General features: G+C 43.2%; 1 protein-coding gene across 1 annotated transcript in view; it reads left to right on the top strand.

Moving 5' to 3' along the window:
• The first annotated feature begins 2,420 nt into the window (after nucleotides 1-2,420).
• LOC124776540 (extensin-2) overlaps nucleotides 2,421-20,294 on the top strand; it is a 28,384-nt gene continuing 10,510 nt past the window's right edge. The window contains exon 1 of the mRNA XM_047251570.1: nucleotides 2,421-2,547. Coding sequence (XP_047107526.1) covers nucleotides 2,524-2,547 — 24 coding nt within the window. The 5' untranslated portion in view covers nucleotides 2,421-2,523. The remainder of the gene's footprint in view (nucleotides 2,548-20,294) is intronic.

Raw genomic sequence — 20,294 nt, forward strand, 5'->3', positions numbered from 1 at the left:
ATGACATCACATCTCTCGAAATATGTGCGTACAATGATATAATTTTGCAGGTACATTCAGTACTCTATGTGAATACTGACTACAAAATTTTTCGCGAATACGTTTAGCAGTAAAGAAGTAATTAACTAATTAAAATGTCGTGCCTCGTATGGCAGTTTTACTGCATGAACACCGAAAATTTAGTTAGCGACAAACTTTTATTCCATTCATAATTTTCTTGGCGTTGTCAGAGAGAAGATGTTTCGTAAAGGTTTGAAACTATGTATACTACTATACTAAAATTGCTACACCACGAAGATGACGTGCTGAGGCGTGAAATTTAACTGACAGGAAGAAGATGCTGTGATACGCAAATGATTAGCTTTTCAGAGCATTCACACAAGGTTGGCGCCGGTGGTGACACCTACAACGTGCTGACATGAGGAAAGTTTCCACCCGATTTCTCAGACACAAACAGCAGTTGACCGGCGTTGCCTGGTGAAACGTTGTTGTGATGCCTCGTGTAAGGAGAAGAAATGCGTACTATCACGTTTCCGACTTTGATAAAGGTCGGATTGTAGCCTATCGCGATTGCGGTTTATCGTATCGCGACATTGCTGCTAGCGTTGGTCGAGATCCAATGGCTGTTAGCAGAATATGGAATTGGTGGGTTCAGGAGGGTAATACGCAACGCCATCCTGGATCCCAACGGCCTCGTAGCACAAGCAGTCAAGGTGACAGGAATCTTATCCGCATGGCTGTGACGGATCGTGCAGCCACGTCTCGATCCCTGAGTCAACAGATGGGGACGTCTGCAAGACAACAACTATCTGCACGAACCGTTCGACGACGTTTGCAGCAGCTTGGACTATCAGCTCGGACGCCATGGCTGCGGTTACCCTTGACGCTGCATCACAGACAGGACCGCCTGCGATGGTGTACTCCGCGACGAACCTGGGTGCACGAATGGCGAAACGTCATTTTTTCAGATGAATCCAGGTTCTGTTTACAGCATCATGATGGTCGCATCCGTGTTTGGCGACATCGCGGTGAACGCACATTGGAAACGTGTATTCGTTATCGCCATACTGGCGTATCACCCGGCGTGATGGTAAGGGGTGCCATTGGTTACACGTCTCGGTCACCTCTTGTTCACATTGACGGCACTTTGAACAGTGGACGTTACATTTCAGATGTGTTATGACCCGTGGCTTTACCCTTCATTCGATCTCTGCGAAACCCTACATTTCAGCAGGATAATGCGCGACTGCATGTTGCAGGTCCTGTACGGGCATTTCTGGATACAGAAAATATTCGTCTGCTGCCCTGGCCAGCACACTCTCCAGATCTCTCACCAATTGAAAACGTCTGGTCAATGGTGGCCGAGCAACTGGCTCGTCACAATACGCCAGTCACTACTCTTGATGAACTGTGGTATCGTGTTGAAGTTGAATGGGCAGCTGAACCTGTGCACGCCATCCAAGCTCTGTTTGACTCAATGCCCTGGCGTATCAAGGCCGTTATTACGGCCAGACGTGGTTGTTGTGGGTACTGATTTCTCAGTATCTATGCACCCAAATAGATTTAAAATGTAATCACATGTCAGTTCCAGTATGATATATTTGTCCAATGAATACTCGTTTATCATCTGCATTTCCAGTAGTGTATAAAGTTTTGTTGCTAGTCACTGCTTGTTCTCATTCTCTAACTCTGGCTGTGTGAAGTTTGCGTATTTGCGCATCGTGGTGTGTACTTCTTTTTATCGCCACCCCAGCCGTTTTGTAGGTACGTGGTTCTTACCCCTACACAATTCTTCCCAGACTGTAAGTTATGTGTAGCAAGAGAGTATGTGGAACATACGTACATACATACGAAGATACGTTTTATGATATAATATAATGTAATTTTATATATAAAAGATTAATGTGTTTATTTTAACATTCGAAATCGCCAGTCCCTCTTTAGATTTTCCTTATTCCTAGTTTTAATATTTTAGCAGCAGCATGCCTCATTTTATTTAATTCCAATCTATTGTTCATTTTTGTTGTTGGTCACAGGATTTGAATGCCAATCTGAAACTTGTGGTTATCAAATACTGCAGCTGGAGGCACCAGTCGAAAGCTGGACAGCAGCTCAACAGGAATGACGACGGTAGCACCTAAAGCTCACTTGTCGGAGCCTGTGGATCACAGCTGCGTAAGCGGAAAGAGAGAAACGGCGGACGTGTAAGGCGTGTCAAGGCTGGGTGCCGTACGGAGGCGAGCAGGAAGCGTTTGTGAAGACATCCTCAGGACGCGTGGCCTCTGTCCGCGGTCCACGCAGGGAGGAACACCCAGCACGCACACCCACCCGGCGCAGGAGATGAGTGGTGCTGCTGCTGTCGCCGTCGTAGCCCCAGCCGCCGCAGCCTTGGAGCGCCCCAGCCTTGGTGGACAGCGACGAGGCTTGGCTTGGCTTGGCTGGCGTCGGCCGAGGCGAGGCTATATATACAGGGCGTGTGGCCGCGCCGCCGCACTCCGGCCCGACGCACGCTAACAGCAAGACATGTCGCCGGCCACGCTCGCTATCGTAAGTCGCTTCTGTCTTGCCTCCTCACTTTCTCTGCCCTCCCTTTCTAACTTACCTCAGTTTTATTTCTATTTATGCGTTTACAATATTTCATGATTACTTGGTTTTCGAAGTTTTAACCCTCAGTAACATTAAAGTCGCCATTTATTTTTTCTAACAGTTCACAAAAAATCATTTAACATTCGTCAGTTTGTTTATTTATACACTAAGATGTTTATTTGTGTACAAAAATTTCAGGCTTTCCCGGCATTAAAGCCACTTTTTATCTAATCTCTTTCCTGAAAATCATCAGAACTTACAGATTCATTTCAGTATGTATACTGACAAGCCTGCATGATTATTTATGTATGGAAGTTTCAAACTTCCCAAGGATTAAAGCCGCACTACTCATATTTTCCGATTCCTTCCTGAAAGTCATCCCAACATATAGTTTTACTTCATTGTGCTTACTAACAATATTACGTCATTATTTTTACATCAAAAGTTTTAACTGTGCCTAGCTAACTTTCAATTTTACTTCACTTTCAAAGTTTTTACTTCCCAAATATTTAGGCCATTATTAATATTTCTTAATAAGTTACAGGAAAATTGTGTGACTATCTGTGCATAAAAGTTCTAAATTTCGGGAGCATTATAGCCAATATTTATCTTTTGCATTTGCCCATGGAAAATCACCTCAACGAAAATTCTGCTTCAACTTATTTATTTCATGACATATACGTTTATTTTTGCACAAAAGTTACAAACTTTCGAAGCATTAGGACCATTATTAATGTTTTGTAACTGCTTACAGAGAGTTACCCCAACTTGCTGTTCTTCTTGTATTTGTTTACATGTGTGTAGAAGCTAGCATAATTACTTCACTATAAAATTTTTAAACGATAGAAACACTGTAGAGCTATTTACTTTCTGTACTTACTTCACGAAATGTCTATTTGCTACTCTTAGTTATTATGCATAGCATGTCTCCAACAATTGATATTAATATCGAAACAGTATTGTGTATGATATCCACAGAATTCTAGTGCTTCCTCTTACTTACAGTGAGTTAATACACGTTCCGTTTAAATCGACATTTTTTAAAAATTTTGTTATCGTGTTTATTTTCGAGAATACCTGATAAATTCTGACGTAAACTATGAAACATTGTTGTCTTCAGTCCAAAGACTGGTTTATGCAGCTCTCCATGCTACTCTAACCTGTGCAAGCTTCTTCATCTCCCAGTACCTACTGCAACCTACATCCTTCTGAATCTGTTTACTGTATTCATCTCTTGGTCTCCCTCTACGATTTTTACCCTCCACGCTGCCCTCCAATACTAAATTGGTGATCCCTTAATGCCTCAGAATATGCCCTACCAACCGATCCCTTCTTCTAGGCAAGTTGTGCCACAAATTTCTCTTCTCTCCAATTTTATTCCATACCTCCTCATTAGTTATGTGATCTACCCATCTAATCTTCAGCATTCCTCTCTAGCACCACATTTCGAAAGCTTCTATTCTCTTCTTGTCTAAACCATTTATCGTTCACGTTTCACTTCCATACATGGCTACACTCCATACGAATACTTTCAGAAACGACTTCCTGACGCTTAAATCTAGACTCGATGTTAACAAATTTCTCTTCTTCAGAAACGCTTTCCTTGCTGTTACCAGTCTACATTTTATATCCTCTCTACTTCGATCATCATCAGTTATTTTGCTCCCCAAATAGCAAAACTCATTTACTACTTTAAGTGTCTCATTTCCTAATCTAATTCCCGCAGCATCACCCGATTTAATTCGACTACATTCCATTATCCTTGTTTTGCTTTTGTTGATGTTCATCTTATATTCTCCTTTCAAGACACTGTCCATTCCGTTCAGCTGCTCTTCCACGTCCTTTGCTGCCTCTGACAGAATTACAATCTCATCGGCGAACCTCAAAGTTTTTATTTCTTCTTCATGGATTTTAATTCCTACTCCGAATTTTTCTTTTGTTTCCTTTACTGCTTGTTCAATATACAGATAGAATAACATCGGGGATAGGCTACAATCCTGTCGTCTCACTCCCTTCCCAACCACTGCTTCCCTTTAATGAAACATTAAAACAGATAAATCTTTCCTAACTGCTTACGAATCTGCATTTAATACTATTAATTTCGAGCAGCCATTCGAATACTGGAAATAAATTCCTTTCACCCACTTCAACGACCCTTGCTGAAAACATTGTATTAATGTCCCTACATCGAGCGATAAGTAACGCTTTACATTTCTGTCATTATTGTTCTCTGATGACCTCAGAAGTTAAGTCTCATAGTGCTCAGAGCCATTTGAACCAACCTATAATTTGTTCCGGAAACGATGTTCGTGTTTTTTCCTTAACGATACTTGCAAGGACTGTCCGTTCAAAGATATTACGACAGACGTGTTTTGAAATCGTTCCACGTGTGTATTACCTCTGTCAGTGACGCCCTGAATGTTCACCGGGCCTTAAGAGTTAGTTTCCCAGCCCGCATCTCGTGGTCGTGCGGTAGCGTTCTCGCTTCCCACGCCCGGGTTCCCGGGTTCGATTCCCGGCGGGGTTAGGGATTTTCTCTGCCTCGTGATGGCTGGGTGTTGTGTGCTGTCCTTAGGTTAGTTAGGTTTAAGTAGTTCTAAGTTCTAGGGGACTGATGACCATAGATGTTAAGTCCCATAGTGCTCAGAGCCATTTGAGTTAGCTTCCCATCCATTCCTCTCCTGTGTTCTCTTGTATCTTTTCATTCTACCAAAGGCCTATTCCTTCCGTGAACATTTCACTTATTGCATAATCTGTCAACTTGAGTGGCGCAGTGGTAAGCCACTGGATCCTCAGTTGGTAGGACGATGCTTCTCTGTCGGGTCATACAGATTTACGGTTTCGGTGGTTTCGCTAAATCACTTAGGGCAAACATCAGGATGGTTCCCTTGCAATCTTCCCCATCGTTCAGTTGGTAGGACGATGCTTCTCTGTCGGGTCATACAGATTTACGGTTTCGGTGGTTTCGCTAAATCACTTAGGGCAAACATCAGGATGGTTCCTTTGCAATCTTCCCCATCGTTCAGCAGTACAAACGTGCGCTCAGTGACTAATGATCTAGTCGTCGACGAAATTTTAAATACCAATCCTTTGCTTCAGAACTGATTTACGGGAACTTCCGTTGTGTGCAAATATTGTACTCCATCGTTTGGTCTGCCACGGCTGGCCCTCGTCGTTTTCTTGTCTGCAGAGGAGGTGTAGTGCCGCGTCCTGGCAACAGCTTGCAAGCAACACGCGACCTGCTGGCCACACCCAAGGTTGGACCTGCCCAGCGCGGAATGCCAGCGGTCAGCGCGGGCCTTGAGAGCCACAAAGGCGTGTGCTTCGCCTCGCCTTCCTTGCCTCCCGTTGCGCTCTTCGCCCTCAGCCCACCTCACCTCACCGCTCCACTTCGTCCCGTGCTCGCTCGACCGGCGAAACGCGCGTCGCTGGCGGCCTAACCACGCAGGCGCGGGCACCACTGTCTCCTGCCTCAGGAATCCACTTTCGCTGTCAACAATAACGTAATTCAAAGACGCGCAACAATGTAAAATCGATACATACGCCAACAGTCATTATCGACAGTGGTGGTTCATCTGCATTAAGCATAGACTTCTTTCTTAATTTTATGAACTGACAGACGTGGAACGTGCTATAACATGAAGCACAAGTCAACGAGCCTTTTTAACAAGGTTTTAGGAGACGATCGTCATGAACGTGTATTAAATGATTAAATTTTCGGAAAAAAACGCAATTTAACCATAATAATAAGAATGTCGTGTGAGGAGGGGCTCCCCTCGGGTAGATCGTTCGCCGGGTGCAAGTCTTTCGATTTGACGCCACTTCGGCGACTTGCGCGTCGATGGGGATGAAATGATGATGATTCGGACAACACAACACCCAGTTCCTGAGCGGAGAAAATCTCCGACCCAGACGGGACTCGAACCCGGGCCTTTAGGATTGACAGACTGTCGCGCTGGCCACTCAGCTACCGGGGGCGGACATTTTAACCATCAGATGCTTTTATTTGAACCTTAATATCTACCGGTTTCGGTCGTGGACCATCTTCAATGATATAAGGCATAAACAGACCAAGTATATCCTGTGAAGATGGTCCACGACCGAAACAGGTACATACTTTTTCAGTTACCTACTTAACATTAATGGTGCCACCCCAACAGGTATGGGCAGACTTATATTCGTCATGGCGTGGATGCCAACAACCTGCGAATGTCATCTTCAGGAATTACTCACCATGCCTGAAACACATACTGGGTGTGTTTGTGAAGTCTGCTGTCTGGAATTTTGTATGAAATACACGTCTGCCCACCGCATCCCAGACATCCTCTACAGGTGGAAAATAGGAACACTGGCCAGGCCTGTCAATCATTGCATATTCCTCAGGGAATTTCTAATGTGAGTTAAGTGTGGGATCTTGCTTTATCCCGCTGGAAAATGCCTAACCTGTTCATGAATGGTTGACAACAATATCTACTATGCAGCATTCAGCCTCAGTTGAACTGTTCTCTTGTAGCGAATGTCTTGGAGTTTGCTGTCCATCTTCGTAACGTTCTCACACCGAGTAAACATTCCTGTGACGAAACGAGCCACTCTTCGTTGGATCTTACCTACATTTTCTATTAATCCGACTTTGTAAGAGCCCCATACTTATGAACAATACTCAAGAACCGACCGAACTAATGTTTTGTTAGGCTTCTGGATGAATTACATTAACTTAACATTATTCTGGTGAATCTCAGTCTGGCATCTGTTTTTCCAACTATTAGTTTTCGGTGGTAGCTTCACTTTCACCACTCGGAGTGGCAGCACGGTTCAAGGCGCCATGTCACGGATTGAGCGGCCGCTCCCGCCGGTGCTTCGAGCCCTCCCTCGGGCATGGGCGTGTGTGTTGTTCTTAGCACAAGTTAGTTTAAGTAGTGTGTAAGTCTAGGGACTGATGACCTCAACAATTTGGTCTCTTAGGAATTCACACACATTTGAACATTTCCTACACTTTCAGTAGGTCACTTATAGTTATTTTATGGTTATTACTATTTCCAGTTTCGCCAATAATGTAGTCGGACAATAATGGCTCTCTTTGCCTATTTATCGGCGATATGTTAGGGTATTTACTTACGTTCATGGTCAACTTCCAGGCCCTGCACCAATCTTTGATCCTCCTCATATCCTCTTATATTTTGCTACTACTTCTACCACTACAATCTTTCTGTAGACAACATCATTGTCTGAAAAAAAGCATCATGGAACTTCCAATGTTATCTACCACATAATTTATGTGCATTTTATAAACAGTAATGGACCTCCAACACTCCCTTGTTATACCCAGAAATTATCTTTTCATATGTCGATTTCTTCCCGTTAAGAATAATGAATTGAAAGCTATCTCCTAGAAAGTCCTGTACCCAATTACAAATCTTGTCTGTTACTCGGTATGCTCGTATTTTGCGTTCTAAACGATAGTCCGGTGCCGTATAGAAAGCCTTCAAGAAGTCATCGAGCATCAAACCAAGATGTGCGACCGAGCAGTTTGGTAGCGCAACGTACCGAAATCTTTCCTTAACAATTATTTCTCAGCATAACCTACCCTGAAATACCCTTTACATGCTTTTCCGACAGTTTCTGACCACCCTGTATTTGTCGAAGGCGTATCGTACAATGTTTTTGAGTCTCATCAATGTTTGCTCCACATCTTCGTCCTCACAGACGAATAACTGATGTTAACTATTCATATCCTTTGCTGTTTGTTTCCTATAACTCTTGCCAAGCAGACCGTTTCCAAATACACCTCTCTCTTTTGTCATTTTTAAACAGTTTGATCACATTTACCAGCTCAAATTTATCGCAGAACTTAATTACACTTTCTCCCCTCTCATTCCTGTTACCGATTCCATATTTTTCTGTAACTGTATCTTCTGTTCCTTTCCCTACTACAGCGTTCCACTAACCTATGGTTGTTAGATTTCCATCTCCCTTTACAGACTTACCCGTTCAATATTCTCATACATTCTACCTTCCTCCTCCTTCTGAAGTTGATACATATATCTGAAGTATTGTTGTTAGCGTTGGTCTACTGTCGCCGCTATTGGAAATGGACCTATTACTGATCTGTTCACGGTAACTCACTCTCTGTCGTACCTTCCTGTACATGACGAATCCTACTCCCGTTGCACTTTTTTCTGCTGCAGTTGATATTTACCTGACCAGAAATCTTTATCTTCTTTTTAATTCACTTCGCTGACCACCAGTGTATCTAGATTGATACTTTGCATTTTCCTTCTGACTTTCTAGCTTCCCTATCATTTAAAGACTTCTTACATTCGAATCTTCGACTCATCGAATTGAACGCTTTCATTAATTATTTAATATACGTCTCTCTTGGCGGCCCTCCCGGCAATTTGAATGAAGGACTAATCCGCTATCATTAGCCAGTGGGGGGAATTTTATGACACTTTATTAACTGTAGATCACATATCCCGTGGTTACGTATGATGTGTCATCAGTGCAGTGGTTTCTGTTGCCTTATGCGTCTTCATACCGTTGATCATTGCAGATTCTTCAGTCTTTTAGGGGCAGTTTCGCACAGCCAGGGCAAGAAAATGTCCTGAACCTTTGTCCGCTCCTCCACTCTCTTTGACAAGACTGTTGGGAGAACGAACGTGATTTCTTATGACGAAAGTCTTCGGCCGCCATTTCTGGTGACTTTTAATCAAAATTTAACCAATGGCTTAGTTAGAACCCGGGCCCAGGATGATTTATTTAGTAATCAAAGGCGCTACACCTATGTCATGGTGAAAACTCATAGTGTATAAATACTCCTGACATAAATTCCCAGATATCCTCCTAAAATTAGTGTTGATTTTTGTCACTAAAGAATGCTCTCTTTGCCAGTGCTAACCTCTGCTCTATTCATCATGCATTATTTGCTTCCAAGATAGCAGGACACTTTCGCATCTTCACCAGTCTTGTTACTAACTTTATCACTAATCTCACTCCTTATCTCATCTCATCTCTCTTTGGTATATTCTTAGTAGATATTCTGTTGTCGTTACACTCTCAACTACCTCCAACCGGCCCTGTAATTCTTTTTCACTTTCAATAGTGGTAGTAAATTCATTGGCGAATATTGTTTTTGTTCTCCTTTCATCCCGCATTTTAATCTCACTTCTGAAGGTTTCCTTTATTATCGTCATTGCTCCTTCGATGTGCAGACTGAACAACGACGGAGAAAGATTATAATTTTGTCGTACGGCCTTTTTAGTCCAAATACTTCTCTCTTGTTGCTGCTCCATCTTTACATATCTCTCCTTGGGTGTATCTCGTAGTACGGTGTTCGATGTTTTCAAGATCTAACAGTTTTACTTAGAGCCATGATGCCTTTTGTGTCGCCAGAGTCATCATTTAACCTAAGCGTTGCGACATAAGTCTGAAACGCATAAACTTTGATCAGCATAACATATTTTGTTTGTGTATCGTATTTTCTGCGGTAGAGATTCAGGACCAGCCCATTATTTGCTAAAATGAGCGTGGAAAATCGCCTAAAACCCACACTCAAGCTGGCTGATGAACAAGACCAGCGAGCGTTAATCTTCCATGTGGATTGAATCCATATGGAGCTCACCCCGGTGTCTCGCTAGGTAGCACACTGCGAGTTCAGCAATGTAGGATCTATGGTTTACATTGTATCCGCTGGATTACAACGCTAGTCACTTTCGCAATCCATTGAGTATAGTATATCTGGTATGGAGACACGCTTGGCAAAAATTCGTTCTTCTCTGAGACGGGGAAGACGGTCGTGAACGCTGGACAATCTGGTGTTCTCTACAAAGAAAATCGTTCCGCACAGATGCATCGTGCTGCTCGTGTACCACAGTGAAGGTGCTGTAATTTGTGTATCGTGTCACTGTAAAGAGCAAGAACCATGAACCACGTTTGTTGACCACATTAGCTGTGTTCTCACTCTGATGTACGATTTGGATGCTTCTGCTTCAGACTGATACAACAATCATGATAACAGCCTGATTTTTATTTTTATCCAAATCTGAAGGAATAGCTGCATGAAACTTCACAGGATTGGAAAATAACAGACAATCAGTTGCAGCATTAAAGGCTTATGGTCTCGATAAATAGAAATTTGTCTACAGTAGCACCAAGGTGCCCTAGATTTCGGTTCGCGGGCTATGCCCCGGTCCGAGTGCCCAAGTGCTCAGCTTCGCATCACGTTTTGCCGACCGCCACTCCACGCTGTCCAAGTGCGAGGAGGGGGAAGAGGGGAAATCAGCGAACGCGCTGCATTTAAATGGCAGTGCAGTCAATTTCACGCTTCTCAACAACATAGAACAAAAAAAAAAAATCAAGTTTTCAGTAATTAATTACTTTTGGTGAGCAGAAGACATAATACACATTTTGTTTATACAAACTGTCGGCATACGGACAGACGCAAACAATTCTACAGAGTTTCGGACTCAAGTTGCCACGCAATTCTGACTTATTTCGTTTGATAATCGAAAAAAGTTTTTCACCTGAATATGTCGATCGAAATAATGTAGCACTTTTGCAACCTCACTATGGAGATGAGGCAAATGTAGACGCCCTGGACAGTTCTAACGTAAAAATATTTATCACTGAAACTGGAAGGTTAATCAGTTACGTCTGCACATGTACAGGGTGATTTCATCTAAAAAGGCAAACGGCCTCCAAAAAAGCTCGAAAAGAGATATAAGACTGACAGCGACCTCAAAACCTTTATAAAACTATCCTCTTAATTTCTGCAAGGCCACAATGAATTCTTCAAACCTCACGCTTTCTTTAACTCTAGTGAGCTTAGGGAACTGGACTGTCTTTGTCAGAATGTATCCCTTCAAAAACTCGATTTTCTTTTTAAACGCATCCCTTTCAAATCAGAAAGAAGTTATCTTGCAATGTTTTACTGTGGGCACTGTGCAGTCAAGTGCATTTAAAATTCGAAGTCTACAATCCATTCCGGATGTACTAATTTTTGTTCCTCCGCCCCTTTTATTTCATAAATTCAACAACTGTGAGTTTTAAACCAAAGAATCTTTCCAGGCATGCCCCCTGACTTCAACAACTTAATATATGAAGTCTCCGTACTTTTCTTTCATTTCCATTGAAGACTGTCGCAACTGACAGCGGTATAATGATGGCCACTTCTGGAATTTTCCTATTCGTACCATCAATTTCTTCAAGTACTCTCTGCCTGTAAATTTAGCCGCGCGGGATTAGCCGAGCGGTCTAGGCGCTGCAGTCATGGACTGTGCAGCTGGTGTCGGCGGAGGTTCGAGTCCTCCCTCGGGCATGGGTGTGTGTGTTTGTCCTTAGGGTAATTTAGGTTAAGTAGTGTGTAAGCTTAGGGACTGATGACCTTAGCAGTTCAGTCCCATAATATTTCACACACATTTTTTGTAAATTTAGCGTAAAGTACGTCTTGATGTATGCAACAATGAATCCCATCTGTTGATCGTTGTAATTTTTTGCTCTTTCGTTGTCATCAAAATGTTTAAATTCTCTCTGTATGGTACAGTAATGTCGTTTCGTAGTAAATAATCAGAACCCGTCGCTAATGCGAGCTGAGCATTCTCAACTCTCTCTTCTGTCGTTTCCATTCAAGGATTGTGACGATAGATCGATAGATTGCCTCTTTTTGAGCAAACAGCCATTGCACCTGTGGACGTCCTTCATACAATGAACAAACAGCGAAGGGTAAACAGCGCTGCCGAACTCACTGCAATGCTAGATAAATTGTGCCCTATTCCGGGTACTTCCGAGAAGGAGCGAGCAAACCCGAGTGACAGGCAGGGGCTTGCCACGCCCGCAGCTCACACATCCTGTATATGTGAAATTTGGCACGTCATGGCTGGACCTGTAGTAGCCCAGTGGCTACAGGATTTTGTCGTAAAACTTTTAAAATAAAACACACTTGCCAATGGATCAAGCTGAGATTTAGTATGGCATTGACGTAAGTTTTTTAAAACAAAACAGACGTGACACTGGATCCAGCTGGCATTTGGTATGGCACATACGTGGCTAGTGACACGATGTGCCATACTGGATCCATTGGCACATGCGTTTTATTTTAAAAGTTTTACGACAAAGCCCTGCAGCATTGGGTTGTTATCTTCAATTACGCATTTTAACTGTTGATATTTGCGGTTGAAATGCACACTGCAGTAGGCAAGAGCCTTTTGGCTCCAATCTGTGGTTCTACGAGTCCATTTCCCTTCTGAACAAGACAAATTTTTATTTGTCTAAACCATGATAAAACATTAATAAACTGCATCTGGTTGGCTGTTATTTTACAATCGTATCAAATTTCGGTAGGCAGGGTCGCTGAAGCGCAGCCTTGTTTAAAATAATAAAATATATCTGCATGACAGTTTTTCTGCAGGTGACGTGGATTCTCTAGACGCAGCTATAACCTGGGTGACAAATCAGGCGGAATACGCTGGACTGCCTAAGCTTAGTTCCACACCCTTAAAAGTCACGGGTATCGGTGATGTTTATACGGAAATGTAGCGGGTAACGGTGGTTATTACATGGAAAAGTAAGTGAAGTATGTTCTAAAAGCAAATCAAGTTAATTCCCTCCTTATTAACATAGACAAAGCTTTTATCAAATTCATAGACCATGCAACCCGAAAAACACGTTCCTTCCTTCCCAAAGAAACCTGAGTAGTACAGTCCACAGCTGGTAACTTACCTAGATCTTTCAAGGTTTTATTCCATGTGAGCACACTGCTAGTGTGCTCAGTCATAAGCTGAGTTATTGTTACGTATCTCACTGTACAGCCTCGTGAAAGCTCAAAACGGTATGCTCTTTCGACCAATTCCGCTTCTCGCATTCACCACCTACTCTGAAAGACGCCCGGAGAGAAGGAAGTGAGTACACAACAGCGTCACGTGGTGAATGGCAGGTCAGAGCAGCTAACAGCTCGCTGCTACCGTTATTGGCATTCCAGAGTAACAGCAAGTGAGAACGGCAGGCAAGGTCGGCGCGAAATGTCACCCTCCCTGGCCTCCGCTGTCTGACATTCAGAACAATGCACTAATATCGGCATAAATTATTCATGCTGGACAAAGGACAACTGTTACAGCAGCGATCGTTAGGACAGGAAATGTCTCACACATTAGCAATGAAAGAGACGTGTTCTTCGACAAATGCTATTGGTGGCTGAAATATTTCCACTTTATCTTTTTGGAGAGGTGGGGGAGGAGCTATTCATCATGCCTCTGATTGGTTTGATGCGACCCGTCATGATTTACTCTTCGATGCCAGCCTCTCCATCTCAGAGCAACACTTGCACTCAACGTCCCCTGTTGTTTGTTGGTTATACTCCAATCCCTGTTTTCCCCTATATTTATTACCTCTAGTATTATGAGAGTTACTCCCTGATATCTTAACAAATCTCGTGTCATTCACTCCCTTCTTTTAGTCAATATTTTCCATAGGTTCCTCTTATTTCACCTAATTTTCACAATCCTTCTATAGCGTCACATATCAAATCCTTCAATTCTCTTCTTTTGAGGTTTTCCACAATCCATGATTCATTTCCGCCCATTGCTCCATATGTACATTCTCAGAAACCTCTTCCTCAAATTTAGACCTGTGTCCGAAACTAGTAGACTTCGTTTAGCTACGAGAGCCCTTTCTTACTGTACTAATTGCTTTTTACGTCCTCCTTGCTTCTTCGACTGTCATATGCGATATTGCTTCAAAGGTAGCAGAATTCCTTCACATCAGTTTGTGGTACCCAACTTTGATATTAAGCTAGGTGGTACAGTTCTTTACTTTCGTCCTCCTTCAGTTTATTCTCAATCCGTAATCTATGTATAGCAGACTGTTCATTCCATTCACTAAGTCCGTGATTCTTCCTCACTTTCACACAACATAGCAATGGTATCAGCGTATCTTACCATTAATATTTTTCACGCTAAATTTCGACCCCGCTCTTGAACTTGTATTTTATTTCCATCGTTGCTTTGGACTGAACAGTAAGAGGGAAACACTGTGACAAACAATGCATCCCTGTGTGAGGTTTTTAATCCGAGAACTTCGTTTTTGGTCTTTCCTTCCTATTGTCTCCTGTTGATTCTTACACATGTTGTGTAGTACCCGCTTTTCTTTACAACTTATACCTGCGAAATGCAACAAACAAATTACAGCCAGCATTACGTGTTTGGAAAATAAGGCGACACTGAAACAGCAAAATCAGAAAATGTGTTGTTTGAGAAGAGGGGGCGTTTTTCTCTTGGACAGACAGTATTTCTGATATGGCTTTATTAAGACTGACTGTATTTCATTTAGCGTATACAGCATCTTTGAAATACTTTACGATATGGGAGATGATACCCACACAAGCAAAGGCACAAAATATTTGTAGGGACGTGGCGTATCATGTCTTTGGACGGACGTTATTGAGGCTCACAAATGTTTATGTAATGACTAATTTATTACTACAAGATCAGCTTATAATGACAGTTCTTACATTACCGATTACGGCCTTCTGTTGTCATCTTTAAATCTGATTAATCCACTGACAGCTTCGTCCTGCTATACATGCTGATGTGGTATAAACCATGTCAATGAATTATACATCTTTTCGTCACATAGTTAGTCTTTCTAACTATGTGACGTTATCCGATTAAAACTTGGACTCACGCCGGTGCTCTTTCATTGGACCAAGCAGATGAAAAGCACTCGGAACTAGGTGAGAACTGTATGGTGGGTGCTCCAGCAGATCAAAACATGGATTTTCAGTGCGCTACACTTTTCACAGCTATATAACGGTAAACATTATTGTCATCTGAAGTAACACCTTTTCTACTCTGTCGCATCCTTTTAGTTTTATTTTGGAATTCATAACTCGCAGTAGCTCACGTCAGCTAACACTGTTCACTATTCGAAATTTAGGACAGTAATGAATTAGCCATGGACGTTTCATATCCCAAAACACTGTCATCAGCTGTCTTACAGAAATTGGACTTCTGAAATGTTCGCTGTAGGCGATCATGGATGTTTCCAGACGATGCTCTGCTGCTTATTCTGTTGTTGGTGATGATGGACTCACGTCCCATAAACAGTTGCTGCGCGTTTGAGAAATGTTGATCCTTTCTCTTCTCATCACCTTACGTCTACATCTACATGGATACTCCGCAAATCATACGTAAGTGCCTGGCAGAGAGTTCATCGAAGCACCTTCACAATAATTCCCTATTATTCCAATCTCGAAGAGCGCGGAAAAAAACGATCACCTGTATCTTTCCGTGCGACCACTGATTTCCCTTATTTCATTATGATGGCCGTTTCTCCCTATGTAGGTCGGCGTCAACAAAATATTTTCGCATTCGGAGGAGAAAGCTGGTGATTGAAATTTCTTGAGAAGATTCCGCCGCAACGAAAAACGCCTTTGTTTTAATGATGTCCACCCCAAATCCTGTGTCATGATCCGTGACACTCTCTTCCCTATTTCCCGATAGAACAGAACGTGCTGCTCTTCTTTTAACTCCCGATGTACTCTGTTAATCCTGTCTGATAATGATCCCAGACCGCGCAGCAGTACTCCAAAACAGGACAGACAAGCGCAGTGTAGGCAGTCTTTTTAGTGGATCTATTGCATCTTCTAAGTGTTTTTCCAATAAAATGCAGTCTTCGGTTTGCCTTCACCAAAACATTTTCTATGTGTTCTTCCCAATTTAATTTGTTCGTGATTGTAATTCGCAGGTATTTAGCTGAATTTATGGCCGTTAGATTTGACTGATTTATCGCGTAACCGAAGTTTAACGGATTCCTTTTAGCACTTATGTGGTTGTCCTCACACTTTTCATTATTTAGGATCAATTTTCGCATCATATAGATATCTTTTCTCAATTAGTTTGCAATTTGTTTTGACATTCTGAAGACTTTACTAGACGATAAACGACAGTATCATCTACAAACAACCTGAGACGACTGCTCAGATTGTCTCCTAAATCGTTTATATAGTTAAGAAAAGGCAGAGGGCCTGTTACACTACCTTGGGGAACGCCATATATTATTTCTGCTTCACTCGATGACTTTCCGTCAATTACTACGAACTGTGACCTCTCTGTCAGAAAATCACGAATCCGCTCACATAACTGAGAGGATATTTCATAAGCAACCAATTTCACTACAAGCTGCTAGTGTGGTACAGTCCAAAAGTCTTCTCAACTCTAGAAATACGGAATCAATTTGGAATCTCTTGCAGTAGCACTCATTTCGTGCGTATAAAGAGCTAGTTGTGTTTCACAAGAACGATGTTTTCTAAATACATGTTGACTATGTGCCAGTAGACCGTTCCCTTCGAGGTAATTCATGACGTTCGAACACAACATATGCTCCCAAATCCTGATGCATATCATCGTTAGTGATAAGTGCCTCTAATTTAGTGGGTTACTCCTACTACCTTTCTTGAATATTGCTGTAACATGTGCATCTTTCTGGCGTTTGACTACGGATCGGAACTATTGCATCAGCATACTCTGAAAGGAACCTGACTGTTATACAGTCTGGACCGGAAGACTTGTTTTTGTTAAGTGATTCAAGTTGCGTCAATACTCCGAGGACATCCACTTCTACGTTACTCATGTTGGCAACTGTTCTTGATTCGAATTCTGGAATATTTACTTCGTCTTCTTTGGTGAAGGGATTTCGGAAGGCTGTATTTAGTAACTCTGCTTTGGAAGCACTGTCGTCGACAGCATTTCCTTTTCTACAGCACAGAGAAGGCACTGACTGTGTCTTGCCGCTACCATACTTTGCATACGACCAGAATGTCTTTGGTTTTTGTGCCATGTTTCGAGACAAAGTTTCGTTGTGGAAACTATTATAACCATCTCGCATTGATGTCTCCGCTCTAAATTTTGAATTTCTATAAAAGATCGTCAATCTTGGAGATTTTGCATTCGTTTAAATTTGGCATGCTTTTTTCGTTGTTTCTGCAACAATGTTCTGACCGGTCTGGTTACCATGGGGGATCAGCTCCGTCGTTTGCTAATTTATTTAGTATAGATCTCTCAATTGCTGTCGATACTATTTCTTTGAATTCTTGCCATATATGGTCTACACTTACATTGTTAATTCGGAACGAGTGGAGATTGTCTCTCAGGAAGGTGTCAAGCGAATTATTATGTATTTTCTTGAATAGAAATATTATTCGTTTATTTTTGGAGGATTTGGGGGTTACAGTATTCAGTCGCACTGCGACATCTCCGTGTTCACTAATCCCTGTATCCATTTTGATGCTCGTTACTAGCTCAAGATTGTTTGTTGCAAAGAGGTCAAGTGTGTTTTCACGACCGTTCACTATTCGAGTGGGCTCGTGAACAAACTGCTCGACATAATTTTCAGAGAAAGCGTTTAGCACAATTTCGGATGATGTTTTATGCGTATCTCCGGATTTCAACATGTATTTTCGTCAATATATCGGCGGTAAACTGAAGTCACCACCAACAACAATTGCATGAGTCGGGTAGATGTTTGAAATTAAACTCAAATTTTCTTTGAACCTTTCAGCATTTATATCATCTGCATTGGGAGGTCGGTAAAAGGATCCAATTATTATTGCATTCGGGTTGCCAAGAATGACCTCTTCCCATACTAACTCACAGGAATCATCTACTTCAATTTCGCTACAAGATAAACTACACTCCTGGAAATGGAAAAAAGAACACATTGACACCGGTGTGTCAGACCCACCATACTTGCTCCGGACACTGCGAGAGGGCTGTACAAGCAATGATCACACGCACGGCACAGCGGACACACCAGGAATCGCGGTGTTGGCCGTCGAATGGCGCTAGCTGCGCAGCATTTGTGCACCGCCGCCGTCAGTGTCAGCCAGTTTGCCGTGGCATACGTGGCTCCATCGCAGTCTTTAACACTGGTAGCATGCCGCGACAGCGTGGACGTGAACCGTATGTGCAGTTGACGGACGTTGCGCGAGGGCGTATAGTGGGCATGCCGGAGGCCGGGTGGACGTACCGCCGAATTGCTCAACACGTGGGGCGTGAGGTCTCCATAGTACATCGATGTTGTCGCCAGTGGTCGGCGGAAGGTGCACGTGCCCGTCGACCTGGGACCGGACCGCAGCGACGCACGGATTCACGCCAAGACCGTAGGATCCTACGCAGTGCCGTAGGGGACCGCACCGCCACTTCCCAGCAAATTAGGGACACTGTTGCTCCTGGGGTATCGGCGAGGACCATTCGCAACCGTCTCCATGAAGCTGGGCTACGGTCCCGCACACAGTTAGGCCGTCTTCCGCTCACGCCCCAACATCGTGCAGCCCGCCTCCAGTGGTGTCGCGACAGGCGTGAATGGAGGGACGAATGGAGACGTGTCGTCTTCAGCGATGAGAGTCGCTTCTGCCTTGGTGCCAATGATGGTCGTATGCGTGTTTGGCGCCGTGCAGGTGAGCGCCACAATCAGGACTGCATACGACCGAGGCACACAGGGCCAACACCCGGCATCATGGTGTGGGGAGCGATCTCCTACACTGGCCGTACACCACTGGTGATCGTCGAGGGGACACTGAATAGTGCACGGTACATCCAAACCGTCATTGAACCCATCGTTCTACCATTCCTAGACCGGCAAGGGAACTTGCTGTTCCAACAGGACAATGCACGTCCGCATGTATCCCGTGCCACCCAACGTGCTCTAGAAGGTGTAAGTCAACTACCCTGGCCAGCAAGATCTCCGGATCTGTCCCCCATTGAGCATGTTTGGGACTGGATGAAGCGTCGTCTCACGCGGTCTGCACGTCCAGCACGAACGCTGGTCCAACTGAGGCGCCAGGTGGAAATGGCATGGCAAGCCATTCCACAGGACTACATCCAGCATCTCTACGATCGTCTCCATGGGAGAATAGCAGCCTGCATTGCTGCGAAAGGTGGATATACACTGTACTAGTGCCGACATTGTGCATGCTCTGTTGCCTGTGTCTATGTGCCTGTGGTTCTGTCAGTGTGATCATGTGATGTATCTGACCCCAGGAATGTGTCAATAAAGTTTTCCCTTCCTGGGACAATGAATTCACGGTGTTCTTATTTCAATTTCCAGGAGTGTACTTCTAACAACAATCAACACGCCACCGTCAACTGTGTTTAGCCTATCCTTTCGAAACACTGTATACTTATTAGTTTAACTTCATTACCGAGTGTATAACGGGTGTGCATTTTCGTTGTGTTCCCATTTTTTTACTGTCATCTCCAGCAAATGGAGTTCTTACATTGCTGCGGTTAATGCAGTGTCTACTAGTACAAGAGAGCCAAAGTCAGTTTTGTAAATTTCTTTTTGTTACAATGTAAGTGTGTTCATGATGCGAAGAAATTATTTAACAATCTCTATAGTTGAATTCCCTGTTTTACTGTTCAGTTCAATCTTCGAAGTAAACGTTTTGTTAAAGGCTACGGCAAATCAGAGCAGAACTGTGACCGTGGTTAACTGGTGAACCATCCTCTGCTTCAAGTTCGCGTCTCGGTTCAACCTCATGTAACCACGTGTGATTAGTACATTTTGAATTAAATTTTTCCCACTATTCCGCTAAGTAAGTAGACACTCTTATCTGCATCAAGCTAGACAGCCCCGTCAGCCTGGCGCGAGCTCCGCGTAAGAGAACAAGTGGTTTCATGACCAAAACAGACAAATACTCAGTTCTGAATATTTTAAGGTCA

Source organism: Schistocerca piceifrons, chromosome 2, assembly GCF_021461385.2.
Source record: "Schistocerca piceifrons isolate TAMUIC-IGC-003096 chromosome 2, iqSchPice1.1, whole genome shotgun sequence".
Lineage (NCBI taxonomy): Eukaryota > Metazoa > Arthropoda > Insecta > Orthoptera > Acrididae > Schistocerca > Schistocerca piceifrons.